Consider the following 18,550-nt stretch of genomic DNA (forward strand, 5'->3'; position numbering starts at 1 on the left):
TTTGATGTGGTAGAGTCGTCAGGAGTTGTTATAGCCGAAAAATCGATCACTATGAGACCATCCTAGCGATGAGTCTCTCCAGGCTTAGTTTGGTTGGTTCTCTGGTGATAGAGGATCCATCTCTAGGCCTGTCCTTTGAGGCTTGCTGACCTGCTTGGTAGGACCTGCCAGAGCTTGAACCCCACCAAAATAGCCTGTGAGTATCCATGATCACCTCTGTGCCATGACAAGGCATCGGAGGACAACTTAAGTAGAGAGACCTAGCTTCAAACAACAACAAAGTAAGGAAAACACATCATGCAAAAGTTTAATCTTTTAATTGGTTTCAGCAAAGCTCAAAACACCTTTTATTCTATTAGGATTTAAGAAGTTACCTTAACATTGTAAAAATATAACGAGGGCTTGCAGCATCTTTCCCACCATGAAGCCTAGTTCCAAACTGACCAATAGGTTGAAGCAAATTAATATTGTTACTTCCAACAAAGTTCTGGGCCAAATTGACTATGGTCATCATTAGAGCTTGCTAGAAAACAGAAACAGAAAACATGGCATGAAGAGTCTAAATTTCAAGTGAAACTTTCCCTAGTATGTGTAACAATTATCTTGCAATTTCTATTACTTTATTAAATCCATAACCCTTGTGCCTTTAAACTTCCAGCAGACTCTACAAAAGAAAGAATACTTCACTGTGCTTATTTTTCATATGTGTGTGTGTGTATGTATGTATGTAATACATGTACTTGGAGAGGATGAAAATGTTTCCATTTTCTTAAGACTTACTTCTCCATGATGATAAGCAGACATCTCAGCAACTGATCCAGCCAGCTGAGCAACTTTGACTTCTCGTTTATCATTCCTCTTAAAACAGGTAAACAAAACTTTTCGCTGACCTGGTTTAAAGCCTATTTTTTTTTAAAAGAAAACAATTCTTAAAATGACTAAAAGTCATGGCTTTAATGCATTTTTTAACAACAACAATTTTCTACTCATTCAGGAAAAAATCACAAATGTGGTTTTATTTTGAAAAAATGTAATGCTGACTAAAATAAGTAAATTTGTCTCCATACTGAGCGAACCGATGCCATAAGTACCAGACCCATATATCTCACTTGTCTCAAGCCTATGTTAGCATATTTACTTTATTAATTCTAATCCCCTGTTTTCCCTATCCTAAAAGCAAAGTACCAGTAATAAAGGATTTTCTTCTGGTGATGTAGACCTGCCCACTGATACCAGAAGTCTTTCTTGTGGGCTTCTAGATATAACTATGTGAACAAAATGCTGGCTACTCCTGGGTTCTAACCAAAACAATAATACAGGGTAAAAATAATTCTACATTTTTTGCCTATAAAGCAGGAAAACCACTATGTATCCAGCCCTGTAAGGGAGTGAAAACATGGCCCCATCCTTCACAAAATTTGTAATTTACTTTGCTTTTGTTTTTTTGTTTTCTTGGTGAGGCAATCGGGGTTAAATGACTTGCCCAGGGTCACAGTGCTAGTAAGTATCAAGTGTCTGAGGCCAGACTTGAACTCTGGTCCTTCCTTCTGACTCCAAGGCCAGAGCTCTATCCACTGCACCACCTAGCTGCCCCTTTGTAACTTACTTTGAAAAGGCAGGTTTAACACATGTAAAACAAGTCACAGACAAATTACAAGAATACTTTTTAAAATCATTTTTTGGAACCTTTGCAGTACATAAAATACACATAAGTTTGGAGAAGAGAGATCATTATGTACTGGAATAATCAGAAAAGCCAATTATTTTTGAACAGGTAGAAAGAGCGGGGCCTTACAGGATGAGATGTATCATCTGAACTCATCTAATAAACTCTTTATACTTAAACATATGTAATTTAAAAAGATGAACCACTGATGGACTCAGCTCGCTTTTTTACTCCATGATTTAGCTCAGGCCTTTGCCTTAGACCACAGGCCCTCCATGCCACCAGGACTAGAGTTGGAGGCACAGGTCTTTTACCTCAAAGACACCTCAACAACCCAGCCCAGGACCAAAGACTCAGATGAAAAGACCTCTTGTTCCCAGAGCCTCATCTGCAGGAAGTCATTAAAATAAGCTGCCTGATTTCTCTTCTTCTTTCATGCTTGAAAAAGAACTGACAGAGTCTACCATTCACAAGATTCCTGAAAGTATAAGCACCAGATATAAGGTACCATGCTACATCCCCAAAGAGCCACAAATTCTAACTTCTTTAGTCTTCCATTCTTGGGGATAAAAATTGTCTAGACGTCTAATGGAACCCCTCTTAGCCCTCTGACTGCCCACCATGGTTACAACCCTCTCCTGTCCCAATCCAGCTCTGCCCACCCTTTGCTCCATTGTGCCCCCTGGAAGCCCTGTTCTGCTGTTAACCAACTTCCCTTTATATTACCGAGACCTCTTCCTTTCTTTCAGCACTCACTAAGTAAAGCCAGGCTCTCCTCATTAGATAGTGCACCTGTGACCATCCTTTCTAGTACTGGTTATAACTTCTTGCACACTCCTCAACACACTCTTCACACTGTTCCTTTGTTCTCTACTGCTTCTTCTAGACCCTCCTTACTCAGCACTCTGTACTCCATAAGGTTCATACTATCCAATCCAAATCCTGGGGGTAGTTATGTACCAGACCCTACATAATTCTCCCTTCTTCAAGGAGTTCGATACCTGGCTTAAGTGATTTCTCTCCATCCAAACTCTGCCTTTATATTAGGACTTCAATGTACACTTTGATGTTACCTCAAATCCCCTGGCCTCCCAAGACCTCAATCTCCTCAACCCCATGACTTACCCTTCTACTTAATCTCAGCCACATACAGGGATACTGTCTCATTCTGAATCCTGCCATTACTGTATGCTTCTGAAATTCTTTTATCCATAACTGTCTATCACTCCATTTTTCCTTATGCCTTCGCTTCTCCCAAACATACTTTTCATCCTCATCATGACCTCAAATTCACCCCAGTACTCTCCCAGGACATCACCCCCGAAGAAAGAAAAATGAAAAAGCAATAGGGGTGATAGCTTGGGAGGGTACAAAGGGTCGATGGATCAGATATCTATCTTGACCGTCTAATCAACCAGTTGTACATCAGGATGCCTTCCACCTGTCTATGTAGGATGCCCTTGGCCTATGCCTTGCCATGCCCCAACCCTGGAGGACCCCTGCTATCTACCTCTTCTCTATTCCTACTCACAGGCTAGTTCCAGAAGAACGTTGAAGAAATCTCACACAATGAGCTACCTGGATCTGCTATAAATGTATGTCACCTAATGTCAGATGGGCCCACATTACTACAAGGCAATCTTTTTTACTACTGGTGCTCTAGTTCTCTGTCAGACACCCCACAGCAGCTACACTCAACCTCTTTTCTCTCATTCCCTCTTATTTCCTCCAACCAACTGTGTCCACCATCATCCATGCCACACCCCTTTCTCATCTTCTCTCCTAACTTGATGTCTCCTTCCCTGATGCCAGTTCTACCTCATTTTGAGAAACCTATCACTCAACCCCACCAGGCCTTCCCCTATATTTCTCTCCTGCCTTTCATACTCAAACACCTATAAGAGCTGTATAGGTTAACTGTCTCCACTCTTCCTCTTCTCTCAATCTTTTGCAATGACCTTTATAATCACCAATCCAATGGCCCTTCCTCAGTCCTCATCCTCCTTGACCTCTCTGGTGACCGCACCCCCACTTCCTCAATGCTCTCTCTGGATTTCCAACAACTAACTGTCTGAATGCTCCTTCTCGGTCTTCATTGCTAGTTTTCTACTGCCATGTGTTTAAGTATCCCCTCAACAAACATGATTTCCCAGGGGTTTTCTCTCCTGAATTTTAGTTCTACAACATCAAATGCCTAGAGGACATTTCAAACTGTCTCATAACCATCTCAGACTCAGATGTGAACAATACAACTTATTCTCTTTCTCCCCAAATCTGCCCCTTTTCCAGATTTTCCTGTTTCTGGAAGGATACCACCATGCTCCCACTGACCCAGGTTTGTGATCTCAAAATCATCCTCAACTTCCTCCTCTCTCCCTCACCCAATGTATCTAAATACTTTTCAAATCTTGCCGCTTCCCCCTATAGATCTCTTGTAGCTGACTCCTTTTCTCCAGTCACAGCCACCATCTTGGTTCAGCCTCTCATCATTTTTCACCTATACTATTACAGAAGCCTCCCTAATTGGTCCAACTATCTCTTCTCTCCATTTTATCCCCCACAAAGATGCAAAGACCTAAGCCTAAAGCACAGAATTGATCATGGCAATCCCCTGCTCCAGAATCTCCAGTGACTCCCTCTTACCTCTAGAATCAAATATAAGCTCCTCTTTGGGGCATTAAAGCCCTTCGCAATGTGGCACAAACTTACCCTTACTCTAGATGTCTCCCTTTTAGATACTTTTTGATCCAGCCTAATTGACCTTCTTGCTATTCTCACACATAAACTATCAGAAATGTCACCTCCCATCTCCTGGGCAAGCTATGCCCTCCCTAGACCTGGGGTATACTTCCACTCATCAGTTTCAACTCCTGGAATCCCTAGTTTCCTTCAAAGCTCAGCTCAAATGCCATCCCTTACACAAGAGCTTTCCTGACCCCCCCCCAACTGTTGTTTCCTCTCCCTTGAAATTACTTTATATTTAATAAGTACATACTTTTCATATACTTGTATATGTATATGTTGTTTCCCCTGATTGGGTGTAAGCTCCTTGAGGGCTGAAACTGTTTTATTTTTTGTGGCTGGCACATAATAATCATTTAATAAATATTTGTTAATTGAATAATCAAACAATATTTTTAAATAAAAAAGATACTTACCATCAACAAGAGAGGGTATAGATCTTTCATTGTCAGAGTTTGAGAAAAGAATCAACTCCTTGTTGATAAAATCATTGTAAGTCAAATGCTTTGTGGCTGTACCATATAAAAATTGCTAAGAGAAAAAGCATATAGTAATTATTATTGCATTAATTTTGCTTCTTACTTTTTTCTTCTCCCAGATCATCACTTAATAACTAACCTCTGGCAGGCCATGTAACCTGCGCTGTCTTCGATCTTCCATGAAATTTGTTAACCATTCTTTACGGTCGTCAATCTTCTTCTTACTGAATGCCTGAAATATGAGATCATTAAAGATGTTATTTAATTAAAACTGAGGCTTCATCTGGCAAAACTAAATTTTAGTAATTAAAAACTCTAAATCTAAAATTTGTTATTAAGAATTTCTTTTTTTTCTGTTTGTGGGGAATTATATTTCTACTATAATGTATTTTGTTCTACCAAGTTAGTTTTAATATACAGGAGGGCTCTTATGACAAAATGTCAAGCAATTTATGATGACTCTACACTACAAAGCCTGAAAAAGTTACTAGATCTTGAGTTGAAAACTGTTTTGGTCCTATGTCAGCAGTAAGAAACCATAACGGGGAAGGGAAGAAGAGGGAAGGAGCTAATTGTCATACTAGTGTAATAGCTGCATCATCTTCAGGACCAGCATATCTAAACAAAATCCGATGCCTTTCCATGTCAGCAAAATATTCCTTTGCTTCTTTAGCTGTGCTGGTACCCAACCCTACATAATGAAAGAAAAAAAATCCATAATATAATATGTTCTGAAGTATAAAGAAAATGTTCTTCAAAATATTTTCCTATTAAAGGAACATTAGAAGCTGTTTAGAACACCCATGTGAAAAACAGTAGCAGCCTCACGTAACTTAAAGGACTTGAAACACAAACCTTTGTAGTATTTTATTTTCCAGGCCTTCTGGTTTTCTATATGTTTCTTCCACTCATCAAACTCAGGTATACTGTAGAAGGAAAGCTCCTGCTTATTTTTGCTTGCCTTAAAGATAACAATAAATGCATTTAGTTTGTCTGTTATGCTTCAGGTTGGCACTATTTTTAAAAGTGTTGAATGTAAACCATACCTTTACAATGGGAGTGATGAACTCTTCAAGAAAGCCATGTTTCAAAAGCGAAGGCCAATTATGATGAATAAAATTAATAAGTAAGCCCTTTATATGAGAGCCATCTTGATCCTAAATATTGTAAAAATTAAGAAAAACTATAAAAATTTTGGAAAAGACAACCTAAACACACCAATTTTTAAAAAAGTAAATAGGAAGCAAATCTTTGTGTATAGAGACAAGATTCTATGATTTTACCAAGTGGTGCAATGGATAGAGGAATCAGGAAGGCCTGACTTCAAATTCCACTTCAAAAACTTACTAGCTGTGTGACCCTGGACAAGACAAATAATCTATTTGCTCCATATATGTGAACACATACAAATATTCAATAAAATAGAAAACAAAATAAAACAATAAAACCCAGGTTTACATAGTGTTTTAAGGTTTACAAAGCACTTTTCTCTTAACAACCCTCTGAGATAGGTAGATACAAGTATTTTTCCTATTTTTCAGATAAGGAAGCTAAGATTCAGAGAGGTACCATAACTTGACCCAGTCACACAAGTACAAACATTCAGAGCTGAAGGCAGAACCCAGGTCTCCTGACTTCAATTTCAGTGTTCTTTTGATGACAACATATTCCCTTATACTTGTTGCAAGGGGTTGTTGGAAGGGAGAAGTTGGGAGAGGGAAGGGTAGAAAAGAAGAAAGGAGAGTCAGCCAGTCAGCCAACAAACATTTATTATGTGCCTACTAGGCTAAGCATTGAGGATTCAAAGAAAGACAAAAATTCAGTGCTTGACCTAAAGAGGTCAAAATCTAATGAAGGAGATAAAACACAAATAACTATTTTCATACAAAGTATCTACTAAGGAGTACAATGTCAGAGGAAAGGTACTAGAAGCTGGAGAGACCAGGAGAGCCCAATTATAGAAGGTAGGAGTTAAGTTGAGTTGAGTTGGAAAGGAAGTCAGAGAAACTCGCTGGAGCACAGGAGGGAAAGTGTTCCAAGCATGAGGGAGAGCCAATGAAAAGGTACAGGGTCAGGTGACAGAAAGTCCTGTGCAAGGAACAGCCAGGAGGCCAATGTCACTAGAGCCTAAAGTGTAAGAAGACTGGGGCAAGGTTGTAAAGAGCTTTAAATGTCCAAAAGAGGACATTATATTTGATACTAGAATCAATAGGGAGGCAGTGGAGTTTACTTAGTAAAGGAATGACTTGGTCAAACCTGCTCCTTGGGACAATCACTCCCACGGCAGAACAGAGAGGGGCTTGAGGCAAGAAGACTGTTGAGAAGGTTGTTGCCATAGTCTAGGCAAAGATAAGAGACCTTTAATAAGGTGGTAACTGTATGATTGCAGAGACAGGGACACATCCAAGAGATGCTAGGAAGGTAGAACAGCAAGTTTTGACAACAAACAGGATATGAGGAGTGAGGAGGTGACAATAACACCGAGGCTGCAAGGGGGGAGGGGAACTGGAAGGATTCTCTCACCACTAATAGGATGGTGCTGGGTGGTGTTCTCAGCACTAAGAGAAAACTTGGGGAAGAAGGGAGGGTTTGCACAGAAAGATAATGAATTCTGTTTTGGACATGTTAAGTTTATCCTTGAACCTACGGGAGCTAATGAGATCACCAAGTAAGACAGAGGGAAAACAGAAGATTCAGGCCAGTGACAATGATGGTGCCTCCCTGGCTGTTCCTTGAACAAGATCCTCTCTCTCCAGCTCCAGGCATTTTCTCTGACTGCCTTCCCCCTTCCCCCTAAGCTGAACCTCCTGGTATCCTTGGCTTCTTTCAAGTCCCAGCTAAAGATCCCATCTCTAAAGGAAGTCTTTCCTTATCTCCCTTAATGCTAGGGCTTTCCTTCTGTTAATTATTTATAACTTGTTTGTACATAGTTGCTTGCACGTGGTTTCCCTTGTTAGACTGTGAGCTCCTTGACAGCAGCATGAACATTTACTTTTCTTTGTCTCCCCAGCACTTAGTACAGTGTCTAGCACATAGCAGGTGCCTAACAAATGTTTGTGACTGACTAAGCCTTAGGGTGTACCCCCCAGTTAGGGGGCATGAATTACATGAAGATCCAGCAAAGGGGACTAAGAAGAAGCAGTCAGACGATGACCAGGAAGGAGAGCAGAGACTATCTAGGAGATGGTGATTACCAATTTCAAAACCTGCACTGAGGTCAAGAAGGATGAGGATTAGATTTGAAATCACTGGTAATGCTGGAGAGAGCTGTTTGAGGTGAATGCTGAAATCGGAAAGTAGATTGCAGGGGGGTTAGAACTGAGTGAGAAGAGAGGAAGTAGAGGCACCTAGTGTAGACAATTGGCATTCTCAAGGAGTTCAGCTGAAAAGAGGAGAGAAATGAGCCGATAGTAGAGATGACAGATCAGATCAAGTGAGTATTTTATAAGAAAGAGCCACGAGAGTGTTTGTAACCAGCAGATCTAGAGGGACTGAAGATGAAAGGCAAAACTGAGATGAGAGTGGGGGCAATCTTCAGAAGAAGATGGAGGGGAGGGGCTCAAAGGGGCATGCAGAAGGGCTGGATCTCTGGCAAGGATAAAGGCCCTCTCTGCCTTCAGTGCCCCTGCTGCCCTGCCTGGTTTCCCTTCCAGGGAACAAGATGCCTCTTCCCAGGGTAAGTTCATCACTTCTAACCTGACTCTGCTGCCTGCTCAAGCCCTGACTGACACCTCCCTCAGCCTCTTCTCCCCTCTGCTCAGAGGGCTGAAGGGCAGAGGACCAAACTCCTCCCAAAACCTTCCTTTAGAGAGGGCAGAACCTGGACTCAGCTTGCTCTACCTAGCATCTGCTGCCCTGCCTGGTTTCACCTCCAAGCAACAAGATGCTCCTGCACCAGGTACCCCCGGCATCCCATTCTTCCCTCCCTACCCCACCACTGCCATGCTTCCTTTCGTGTCTTGTCTCCTCCTTAGCACTGTAAGTTCATTGAGGGAAGGGACAGTCCTTTTACTAATTATATTCCCAGTACTTAGCACAGTGCTTGGCATGTGACAGGCACTTAATAAATGTTTACTGGATTGGATTACATCTGAGATGAGGAGAAGGGGAGAAGAGGGAGCTATCAGGGAATGGCCTCAGTAATTTTGGTGAAGTATGAGATGAATTCTTCAGCTGAGAGGTGGGGAAGGTGAGGTATGTATACCCAAATCACTGGGAATAATGATGTATTTAATGTGATAATGATGGTATTTAAAAAAAAAAAGAGCATCGTAAATCTTTTGAAAAGAAAAAAAATGCTGCCTCTGACCTCTTGATTTTATTGGTTTGCCTTTCTCACTTCATGTACTATATAGATGGCTTCCTTCACCTATGACTTTAAAAAATCATCTGCATTATGTATGCACATCATTTAGGATACATATATGTATACACACACAAATCTTTAAATACATGTATCATTTTAACTAGTTGCAAAGGTTAAGTGTTACTGGATAAGTCAAACATTAGAATAATATGTTCTGAACAAACAAAAATTAGTTATGCTAATAGGCAAGAGCAAGCTCACAAAATAAAGTCCTAAATAAGAACTTGATCAAGGAACATTAGTTTACAATTAAATGGTAACTTTCAAACTCACCTGATCAGTCATAATCATAATTTTTCCATAACGCAAGGTTTTCAGAGACTCTGCATCTTCATAACTTTTCTTATACTGAAGACCAACTATTTTAATAATGTTGTTGATTTCTGCATTTTCCATAATCTGTGTAAAAATGCTGATGTTCAGTAAGGTGAAAAGATATGTTCTGAATAACAAATAGCAAGGCATAACTTATATCATAGAAATATAATAATAATTTAATAGCTTTACCTGCTTATGTGAAGCTTCTCGCACATTAAGAATTTTACCCCTAAGTGGAAAGACTCCATATCTGTCTCGTCCAATCACACCTAACCCAGAAACTGCTAATGATTTTGCAGAATCTCCTTCTGTTAATATGAGCGTGCACTCTAAGGAATGTTTACCACCTTACAAAAAAGGAAAACAGAACAAATCAAAGGGAAGATCTACTGCAGAAAAAGTAAAATATCTTGTTGCTTTGATCATATGAAAACACTGGAGTAACATGTTTATGTAGTAATCAATAGTCTATTAATAATGAAAAATTATGAGAGTTATGAATTATGAGCCTACATAATTTTCCTTTATTAAGTTTATTTTTAAAAACCTATTGATTTCTTTCTCAAATCCTAACTTTACTTCTCGAGTAGACTTCTAAAAAACTGAACTGATATTCTGGAGATGTGGTATAGAAGCAGGAGAATAACAATATTCTTTACACATCAGTATTAAGTATATATTCTATGGTTTAAAGTACAAAGAAAATAATGAATAAATTATTATAATGATCAAATCTGATTAAATTTCAATTGATTCAAAGTATTTAACACTAATAGCTATGAAGATAATCATCAAAATCCTAGAATTTTAGCACTGGTAAGGACCTTAGATACAATTTAGTACAACCTCCTTATTTAACTAGATAAGTAAAATAAGGTCTAGAATGATCCTAAAGCACACCGAGTTTCTAAATTACTTTCTAAGGTCATAAAAATTAAATTATACAATAATTCAGTGTATTCAATTGAATTTCAGTTGAGTAAAAATTAGTAATCCAGGTAGTAGCTTATTCAAAAAATTGAATAAAATTCAATTGACTCAAACACCTCATTTCCTAAAGAATCTGAATAAATGGGAAACTCTTAAATTTGGGTAATTTAACTGAAAATACACAAGTAAAGACTGTTCTTTCATACCTGCATCATTCGCATCGTCCAGCTTGGGAATGCCTTTGATTTTACTGTACTTGACTGAGGAACACTTCTTGTTCAGTTGAGTCTGAGCTTTAAACTTGACCCAGTTCAGAATACTTTCTATGATACCACAGTTGGAAGCCTAAAAAGAAAAGATTTTCCTACTGGATCACTTAAAAATACTTAGCTAATTTATAAACATGTTACTTGGAATACTGTTGTGTTCTAAAGCATTCACTTACGACTAACCTCTGCCCTTTCAATTCAATAAACATTTACTAAGTACCAGTTAATGTGTGCATGACCCTGTGGAGTAAGAGACAGAGAAAGAATCAATCAACCCCAGGGGATTTCTCAGTGGTGCTCTAAAGCTTGTACAACGCTTTCCACAGGTTATCTCATTGGATCTTTACAACAATTCTGACCAGGTAGGAACTGTTATTACTCCCATTTTACAGACAAGGAAACCGAGGCTCAGAGAGATGAAGTGACTTGACAGTAAGTGCCTAAGGCTGGATTTGATATTCTCCTGCAAGTCTTGTGCTAAACTCTGAGGATGTAAGTACAAAAATGAAATAATTCCTATTTGAAAGGGCCCGACATTATAGAGAGGGAATCGGTAAGACTAGACAAGTTCTCTGATGCTAGAGGTACGGCAGAAGGATGAGTAAGGTTAGGTGGGAATTTAGTTCTCCTGACTGTTAAATTCACTGCCAAATTTTTAACATTACAACATGAACTTTCTTGGTGCTAGTGCGAAAAAGACAGAAGAGGAGAGGATAATCATTGAGAAGTGATGGTGTTGTTTAAAAAAAAAAGAAGCATCAATGAAAACATTTTTAAAATTATTTTAAAACTGGAGAAGAGTCATGGATGACTTCAAGGTTATGAGCCTGGTAATGCCTTCAACAAAAAGACAGAAGTTTGGAGAAAAGGTGAGTTTAGAGAATGGGAATAATGAGCTCTGCTATGAAGATGTTAAGATGGCAATGAGACATCCAAGTGGAAATAACACATACACACATACAGAGAGAGAGAGAGAGGGAGAGAGAGAGAGAGAGAGAGAGAGAGAGAGAGAAAGATTTAGGAGTTATTTGCATAAATGATCATTGAACATGTGCATGGAAGTAAGGAGATCAAAAAAAAGAGTGTATAGAGAGAAAGTGGTCCAGGACAGAGCCTTGATATAACCCAGGCTCAGGGAACAGGAGAAAGATGATGAAGGAGTAAATCAGATAATCAATTACCATGCTTCCCTACTCAAAAATAAATAAATGAATAAAGTATTTTTTACTCACTGCTTTGAAAAATTTCTCAGATAGCTGACACTTAGACCCAAAGCTTTTGGGCTGCAGAGTCATGTTTTCCTTTGTCTGAGAATCGAAAGTTGGATTTTCAATAAGACAGTTAACAAAAACCCATATGTGGTTTTTTACCTGTTGGAGGAGAAAAACACTATGTTGAAAATTCTTCATAACTTTCCAGGGATCTGGGGAATGCATTAGGCACTACTTACTTGAAAGGGCTTCACCGATACTCCAGCTTTGTTCTTTTTCTTAACTACTTCAATCAGTTTGCCGACGATTTGATCCACTACATAATCTACATGCCTTCCACCCTTAAAAAGAAAGAAAAGATCTCAAGCTCTCCACTATCGAATTTCCAGAGTAGCAATTCTCAAAAATCAGGGCAGGCTCCCAGAAGAGAGAGAAAGTCAAAACAATCAACTCAGCCACATGCCCTCCTGGCCCAATGACTGCCACTCTTTCTGAGCTACCGTAAATGCCTCACAGGGTCCAAGCCAACCTTTTACCCTTTCCTGTCTAGGCTCTTTAGATAAAGCAAGGGAAAGTGAGCCAGAGTTGCTCTTACTCCACAGTATGAAAACCCTTGGGGAATCACAAAGTCCAAATGTGATTTGGCTCTGATTTTTCTTAAGAAAAACTGCATGTTAAGTTCATGTATAGAACTTTAATCAATCAGCATCTACTAAATGCCTACTATTTGTACTTTTTTTGTGGTCTAGACCTATGTTTTAATCAGACTAGGGAACACCCAACTAAGGAAATTCCTAATACATAATTCAGGTCAGTAACTTTTCCACAACTTATTACTGGAGCCCAGGCCACACAGCCATATGTATCTGTGGTAAGACTTGAATCCAGGTCTTCCCGATTCTGAGGCTGCTGGCTCTCTACCCGTTAGACCAAGGTGCCTCTTCTCACTTTACACATAGCAGGCACATAATAATGACAAAAATATCAACTGATATTTCCATAGCACTTTAAAATTTGCAGACATCTTTTTGTCTGTGATCTTTCCATTCGTTGCCAACATCAGTGAACTAGCACCAGCTTCTATGGGAGGGGCAGGCAAGCTGGCCTAGCCCAGTGAGAAAATCACCCCTGCTGGAGAGACAGAAGGCAATGTGTACTGGTCTGCTCAGACCACTGCCACCAACTTTCCTCAGTCTAAGCTCGAGGCAGTCCAGGGCCCTGCACCCAAGAACCCTGGAGAAAGTAGTACGTGGAATCCCTTCCCCCTGCCCCCCACTGGCCCTTTGTCTTGTCTGGCCCTGGAGCCATGATGGAGGGGAAGCAACTCTTTGGATATTTGACTTGAAAAGAAGTTTTCCTTTATATCAAACCCAAATTTGCCTCTCTCACTTCCATGTACTGCTTTTCTGTCCTCTGAGGTTCTTCTCTCCTGTCCTTCAAATAGGTGAAGACCATGATCATGTCACTCCAAAGTCTTCTCTTGTATAGAGTAAACATACTTAGTTCTTTCTACTGATTCTCATACTGTGTGCACTTCCAGACCACTCACCATCCAAGACCCTCAAAACTTATCAATGTGCTTCCTAAAAGGTGGTACACGGAACTGAGCACAAGACTCCAGATGGGTCTGACCAGGACCCAGTCCTTTCCTCTCCTGCCTCCTAGTCACTATATGCCTAAGCTAAAACTGCCCTCACTTTTTTGGCTGTATTACCACACCAATGACTCACATCACGCTCATAAGCCACTAAAATTCCCATGCTTTCTTTTTCCCCCAGATGAACTAGTATCTTCTTATGCTTCCCCCAATTCTAGGACATCTCCAGGAGGCCTCCAGGCTGAAGCCACTATGACCCTTTAACTCTGTCCGCCATCACTGGGCTGGAGTTGAGCGGCTGTTTGATTCACATGTTCTTCTCCCTTTTTAACAGGGGATAAGCTCTTATCTGGTTATGTATTACAGAGAAAAGATAAGTAATACTATACAGAGAACACAAAGCTCCTCAAAAGGTGTACAAAACTATTCAGTGTTTCATTTAAAGGTCAACTACTGATTTACAAAATAAACAAAAATAAGGCAATAATCCCAAATTTGTCATCTTACTTGTTGTTTTCAACCTCACACACTAACAAACCTTTATCAGACATGATATTTAGCAGAAAAACTAGACAGTTTAGGTTTTAATGTTTTATTTTCCTTGCTAATCCAATAGCAGAGCTTCAAATAAACAACAAAACAATCAAATATCAAAAAGCAATGAGAAAGCCAGCACAGGGACTAGAAAATCCACAAAATGGATAATCATTCCTGAATAATCCTGAACTGACTAGACTCATTCAAAAGGCAGAGGGAAAATTTTAAATTATTCTAAATTTCATAAATTAATGGCACATATTAATTAAAAATGCAATATTTTCAACTATTAAGACCTCAGTCATCTACTCCTAATTCACAGAATTCACAAAAAAATAAGTTTTGATTTTAAAAAGTCAATCATGACTTAATTAGTTATTTTTACTAGTTTGTTATATGGCACAGTAAGTTTTTTTTTAAAATTTAAATGACAATGATGTTAAGTTGTTTACAGTCATGTCCAATTCTTTGTGACCTCATTTTGGGGGATTTTCTTGGCAAAGATACTGGAGTGGTTTGCCATTTCCTTTTCCAGCTCATTTTGCAGATGAGGAACTGAGGCAGATGGGGTTAAGTGACTTGTATAGGTTCACACAGATGGTAAGTGTCTGAGGCCAGATTTGAATTCATGAAAATGAGTCTTTCTGATTCTCCAATGCTCTATATACTGTGCTACCCAGCTGCCCTTAAATGATGACTCCAAGCATTATTCGAATCCTGCCTGAATAGTTCAACATTTGTATATTTACTCACTTTTGTTGTAGCAATACTATTTACAAAGCTGATTTGCTGGAAGCCTTTTTCACTCAATGTGAGACAAACATCCCATCGTTCATTTGCAAGTTCATGAATAACTTTCAGGGCAACCCCAGTTTCATCCAATTTGTCCTTTACGTAAAGGTCTACGTAACTGCGGAATCCATTTACCTATGAAGTCCAAAAAAAGTTGTTTAATCCTACACTGTCAGATCAGAGCAGCAGGTGCACAAGACAGTAGTTGCCTTATGTTTTCTTTATTTCCATTCTCTTAACATCAATGGAGCTCTATCCCCAATGATCCCTACCTGCCTTTTCTGTCATACTTCTAGACCCATGGGAAGCTATCCTGTCTTTTACCCACAGCCACTGATTTCCAGTAGCAAGTGAAATTGAAAAACAAATAAAGCAAAAACCAGATAAATAAGTTGATTACAGAAGCATTTACATGATTAAGGCTGATTAGGTGAACTGTGAGAAGACTTACAGGCAACTTCTTCCCATTAAACATGACTTTGACCCCTTTGCATGAACCAGCCAAGTCGTAGGCTCTTCTAGTCATGAGGGCCACAATATCCTTGTCGAGCTTTTCCATCTTAAATTTGGACAGGTCCGGTTGGAATGTTATACATGTATAGTCATCTCCGTCAAAGTATTTAATTTTGGGTTCAGAAGTCTTCATCATATTATTCACCCAGGTCTTTAAAAAATTCAAATATTATTAAAGCTTTTTCTATGCTTTAAGCACAAAGAACAAAAATATACCTCGTTAAATTTTATGGAAGAGAAGACATAAGCCTTGAACTTCCACAACTATATCCATCTTCTCTTCCTCATTAAAGCAAATAAATTAATTTTGTACATCTCATAATATGCTGATATTTTTTAACTTTAAACATTCCTATTTTCACTTGATTATTGAAAAACAGAAGGAAAGCAATTTATGTAACTTAAAAAACACAAAATACTAAATATCACTAAAAGTACAATTAGTATTTCAAAATTTTTACAGTGAAAAATTTCAAAATAGAGTTATTCTTCTGAAAACAAAAAAAAACCCTATTTTAATTCTTTATATTGTGATGTAAAACATTATATTTTAAGGGTCCCACAGAAATGAAACAAAACATTAAATAAAAGAGGTGTGAAGAAGAATCTGGGTGTCATTAGACTTCTTCCAGGGATTTTGAAACTATTTTACCCTACTAAACATGCCTTAATAGCAGAAGTTACTCAAAATAGCTTATGATTAGAAAGAAGGCTGATGAAGCAGCAATGTTACTTCAAACTTTCATGATGTTTACTTTATCTAGGTATAGGTGTTGACTTAAATTTCTAAAAAAAAAAAAAGATAAGTGAATCATTTTCTAAGTACACATACCTGTTTAAAACTATGTTTATATTCTTTACTAGCAGTTTCAACTGTAAATTTTGTACTGAAAATATTACAAAGCTTTGCACCATAACCATTACGACCACCTGTAAGAACAATTAAATGAGAAAGTTCTAATCAAACAATTTTAAAGGGAACTTCATCAAGCTGGGTATCATAAATTCTCAACAAGTTTATATGCTTTATTTTGCAAATCATGACATGACTATATCAAAGAAAAGTAGTGTGATGAAGTGGACAGTGAGCTGACACTGGAGTCAGTAAAGCCTCGGTTTACTTCTTTCTTGGACACATATTAGCTCTGCAAACATGGGCAAGTTCCTTACCTTAGCATCTGATGCCCCAAAACTAAAAGTTAAAAAAGGAAGGAGTCTTCCAGGAAGGGCTTTTGGTCATCTAGTTCCAACAGCCCCCTCCCCGTTTTACAGAGAAGGAAGTCCATCTCTAAGCCCAGAGAGGCTAAGTGACTAGCCCAAAGACAGGCAGTAAGTGGCAGAACCAAGATGCTCACTCTAGTCCTTCGACTCTAAATTGAGTGCTCTTCCTACTGTCCATGCTGCCATCATACACAAGTAAAAGAAATAGAATTTGACAACTGAGAAACTAGGAGGATCAGGAAAGGCTTCGAGGAGGAAATGCCTGAAAGCCACAGAGGAGAAGAGATGTGGGACACTCATCTACCACATGGATGCAGGCAATGAAACTGTCCAGTACGGGAACAGCTGGTCCAGTTTGGCTGGCAGGAATCATACGTGAATAGGAGGAATAGGAAAGAAAGCTGGAAAGTGAGGCTGGAGCCAAGGATTAGGGGACCTTCAACGGGAGGCCGAAAAAACTGCAGCTTATCCTTGGGAAAATAAGGCGTCACTCCAAAGTTTTTTGAGAGTAGGAGCAATATGGTTAAGGTTGTGGCTCAAGAATCAATGAAGTACCTATGTAATAGGGATCATGCCTGTGATTGCTGGGGACACAAAGACAAGCAAGTAATTGCCCTGAAGAAGCTTATATCCTATCAAGGGAGACAAACATACATATATATATATATATATGTACATACAAAATATATATGAATTAAATATATGGTGATGGCCGGGGCAGGAGGGGGTGTGGAGGGGTGGGGAGGGGAGGGTTGGACTAGCAGTTGCCGGAGTTGAAAACGCCTCATGTAGGAGGGGCACCTGAGCTGAGCTTTGAAGGAAACTAGGGATTCCAAGAGGAAGAGGGAGAGCCTTCTAAGCATAAGGTACCGATGGATACAGAAGATGGCATGTCAGGTATTTAGAACAGTGAAAAAGCCAGTTTGGTTGAACTATATTGTGCATGAAAGGGAATAATGTGTAACAAGGCTGCAAAGATAAATTAGAAACAGGTGGTAAAGAGCCCTGGATGACAAACAGAAGAATTTCTATTTATTTGGTCCTAGAGGTGATGGGGGCCACGGCAATTTATTGAGTGATGTTATCAGACCACTTCAGGACAAGCACTCAGGCAGCTATATGGAAGAGAGGAACCAATTACGAGGCTACAATAATCCAGGCAAGAAGCAAACAGAAATCACAAGTTACTGAAATACAGAAGTAAAATGGTTCTATAGACCCTTTCATCTTTATAATAATTTTGAATATATATACAAAATGTTTTAAATGTTACTATATCCAGTGAACATGTGAAATTCATGAAATTTATATTTTCTATCAACATCCTTTAGCTCTTACATAAACATAATTTGTACTACTTCCCCAGTTTATTAATAGTTCATAAGCTACAATGAAGTAGCAAAATCAACTTTATCAAGGTAAATTAAGGAAAAAAAATCAAGTGTACACATAATCCCCATCATCAAAGCACATTCAACTTTTTTATAGTATTGTTTATGCTACTATATTGTAAAGCTAGAGTCATCAAAACCATCTGGTATTGGTTTAAAAATAGAGAGGTAGATCAATGGAACAGAGTAGACAAGGGAGAAGCAAAAACAATGTCACTTGATAACCCAGTGTTGGGTAAAGCAGAAAACATAAAATAACTTAGCAAAGGACTCCCTGTTTGACAAAACCTGCTGAGAAAACTAGAAAGCAATCTGACAGAAATTAAACTTAGACCAATACATCACACTACTTTCCACAATACATTCTAAATGGATGTGACTTTAAAATTAAAGATCCTACTATAAAATAAAATTAGAAAAGAAGGTCATATTCCTCTCATACTATAATAAGAGATGAGCTCTTAACCAAACAAGGAACAGAAGCAATTACAATTTTTTTTAAAGAGAGATAACTTTGA

At 38.7% G+C, this 18,550-nt stretch overlaps 1 protein-coding gene across 1 annotated transcript in view; it reads right to left on the minus strand.

Moving 5' to 3' along the window:
• The window catches only part of TOP2B (DNA topoisomerase II beta), an 88,954-nt gene that overhangs the window by 39,409 nt on the left and 30,995 nt on the right, over nt 1–18,550 (minus strand). The window contains exons 9-23 of the mRNA XM_027871941.1: nt 16,253–16,350; nt 15,359–15,571; nt 14,869–15,042; nt 12,221–12,322; nt 12,003–12,140; nt 10,708–10,846; nt 9,761–9,918; nt 9,527–9,652; nt 5,934–6,044; nt 5,743–5,848; nt 5,469–5,578; nt 5,027–5,119; nt 4,825–4,939; nt 781–902; nt 375–523 (exon numbers count right to left, since the gene is read on the minus strand). Coding sequence (XP_027727742.1) covers nt 375–523; nt 781–902; nt 4,825–4,939; nt 5,027–5,119; nt 5,469–5,578; nt 5,743–5,848; nt 5,934–6,044; nt 9,527–9,652; nt 9,761–9,918; nt 10,708–10,846; nt 12,003–12,140; nt 12,221–12,322; nt 14,869–15,042; nt 15,359–15,571; nt 16,253–16,350 — 1,954 coding nt within the window. The remainder of the gene's footprint in view (nt 1–374; nt 524–780; nt 903–4,824; nt 4,940–5,026; nt 5,120–5,468; nt 5,579–5,742; nt 5,849–5,933; nt 6,045–9,526; nt 9,653–9,760; nt 9,919–10,707; nt 10,847–12,002; nt 12,141–12,220; nt 12,323–14,868; nt 15,043–15,358; nt 15,572–16,252; nt 16,351–18,550) is intronic.

Source organism: Vombatus ursinus, unplaced genomic scaffold (genome assembly GCF_900497805.2).
Source record: "Vombatus ursinus unplaced genomic scaffold, bare-nosed wombat genome assembly UNPS02014799.1, whole genome shotgun sequence".
Lineage (NCBI taxonomy): Eukaryota > Metazoa > Chordata > Mammalia > Diprotodontia > Vombatidae > Vombatus > Vombatus ursinus.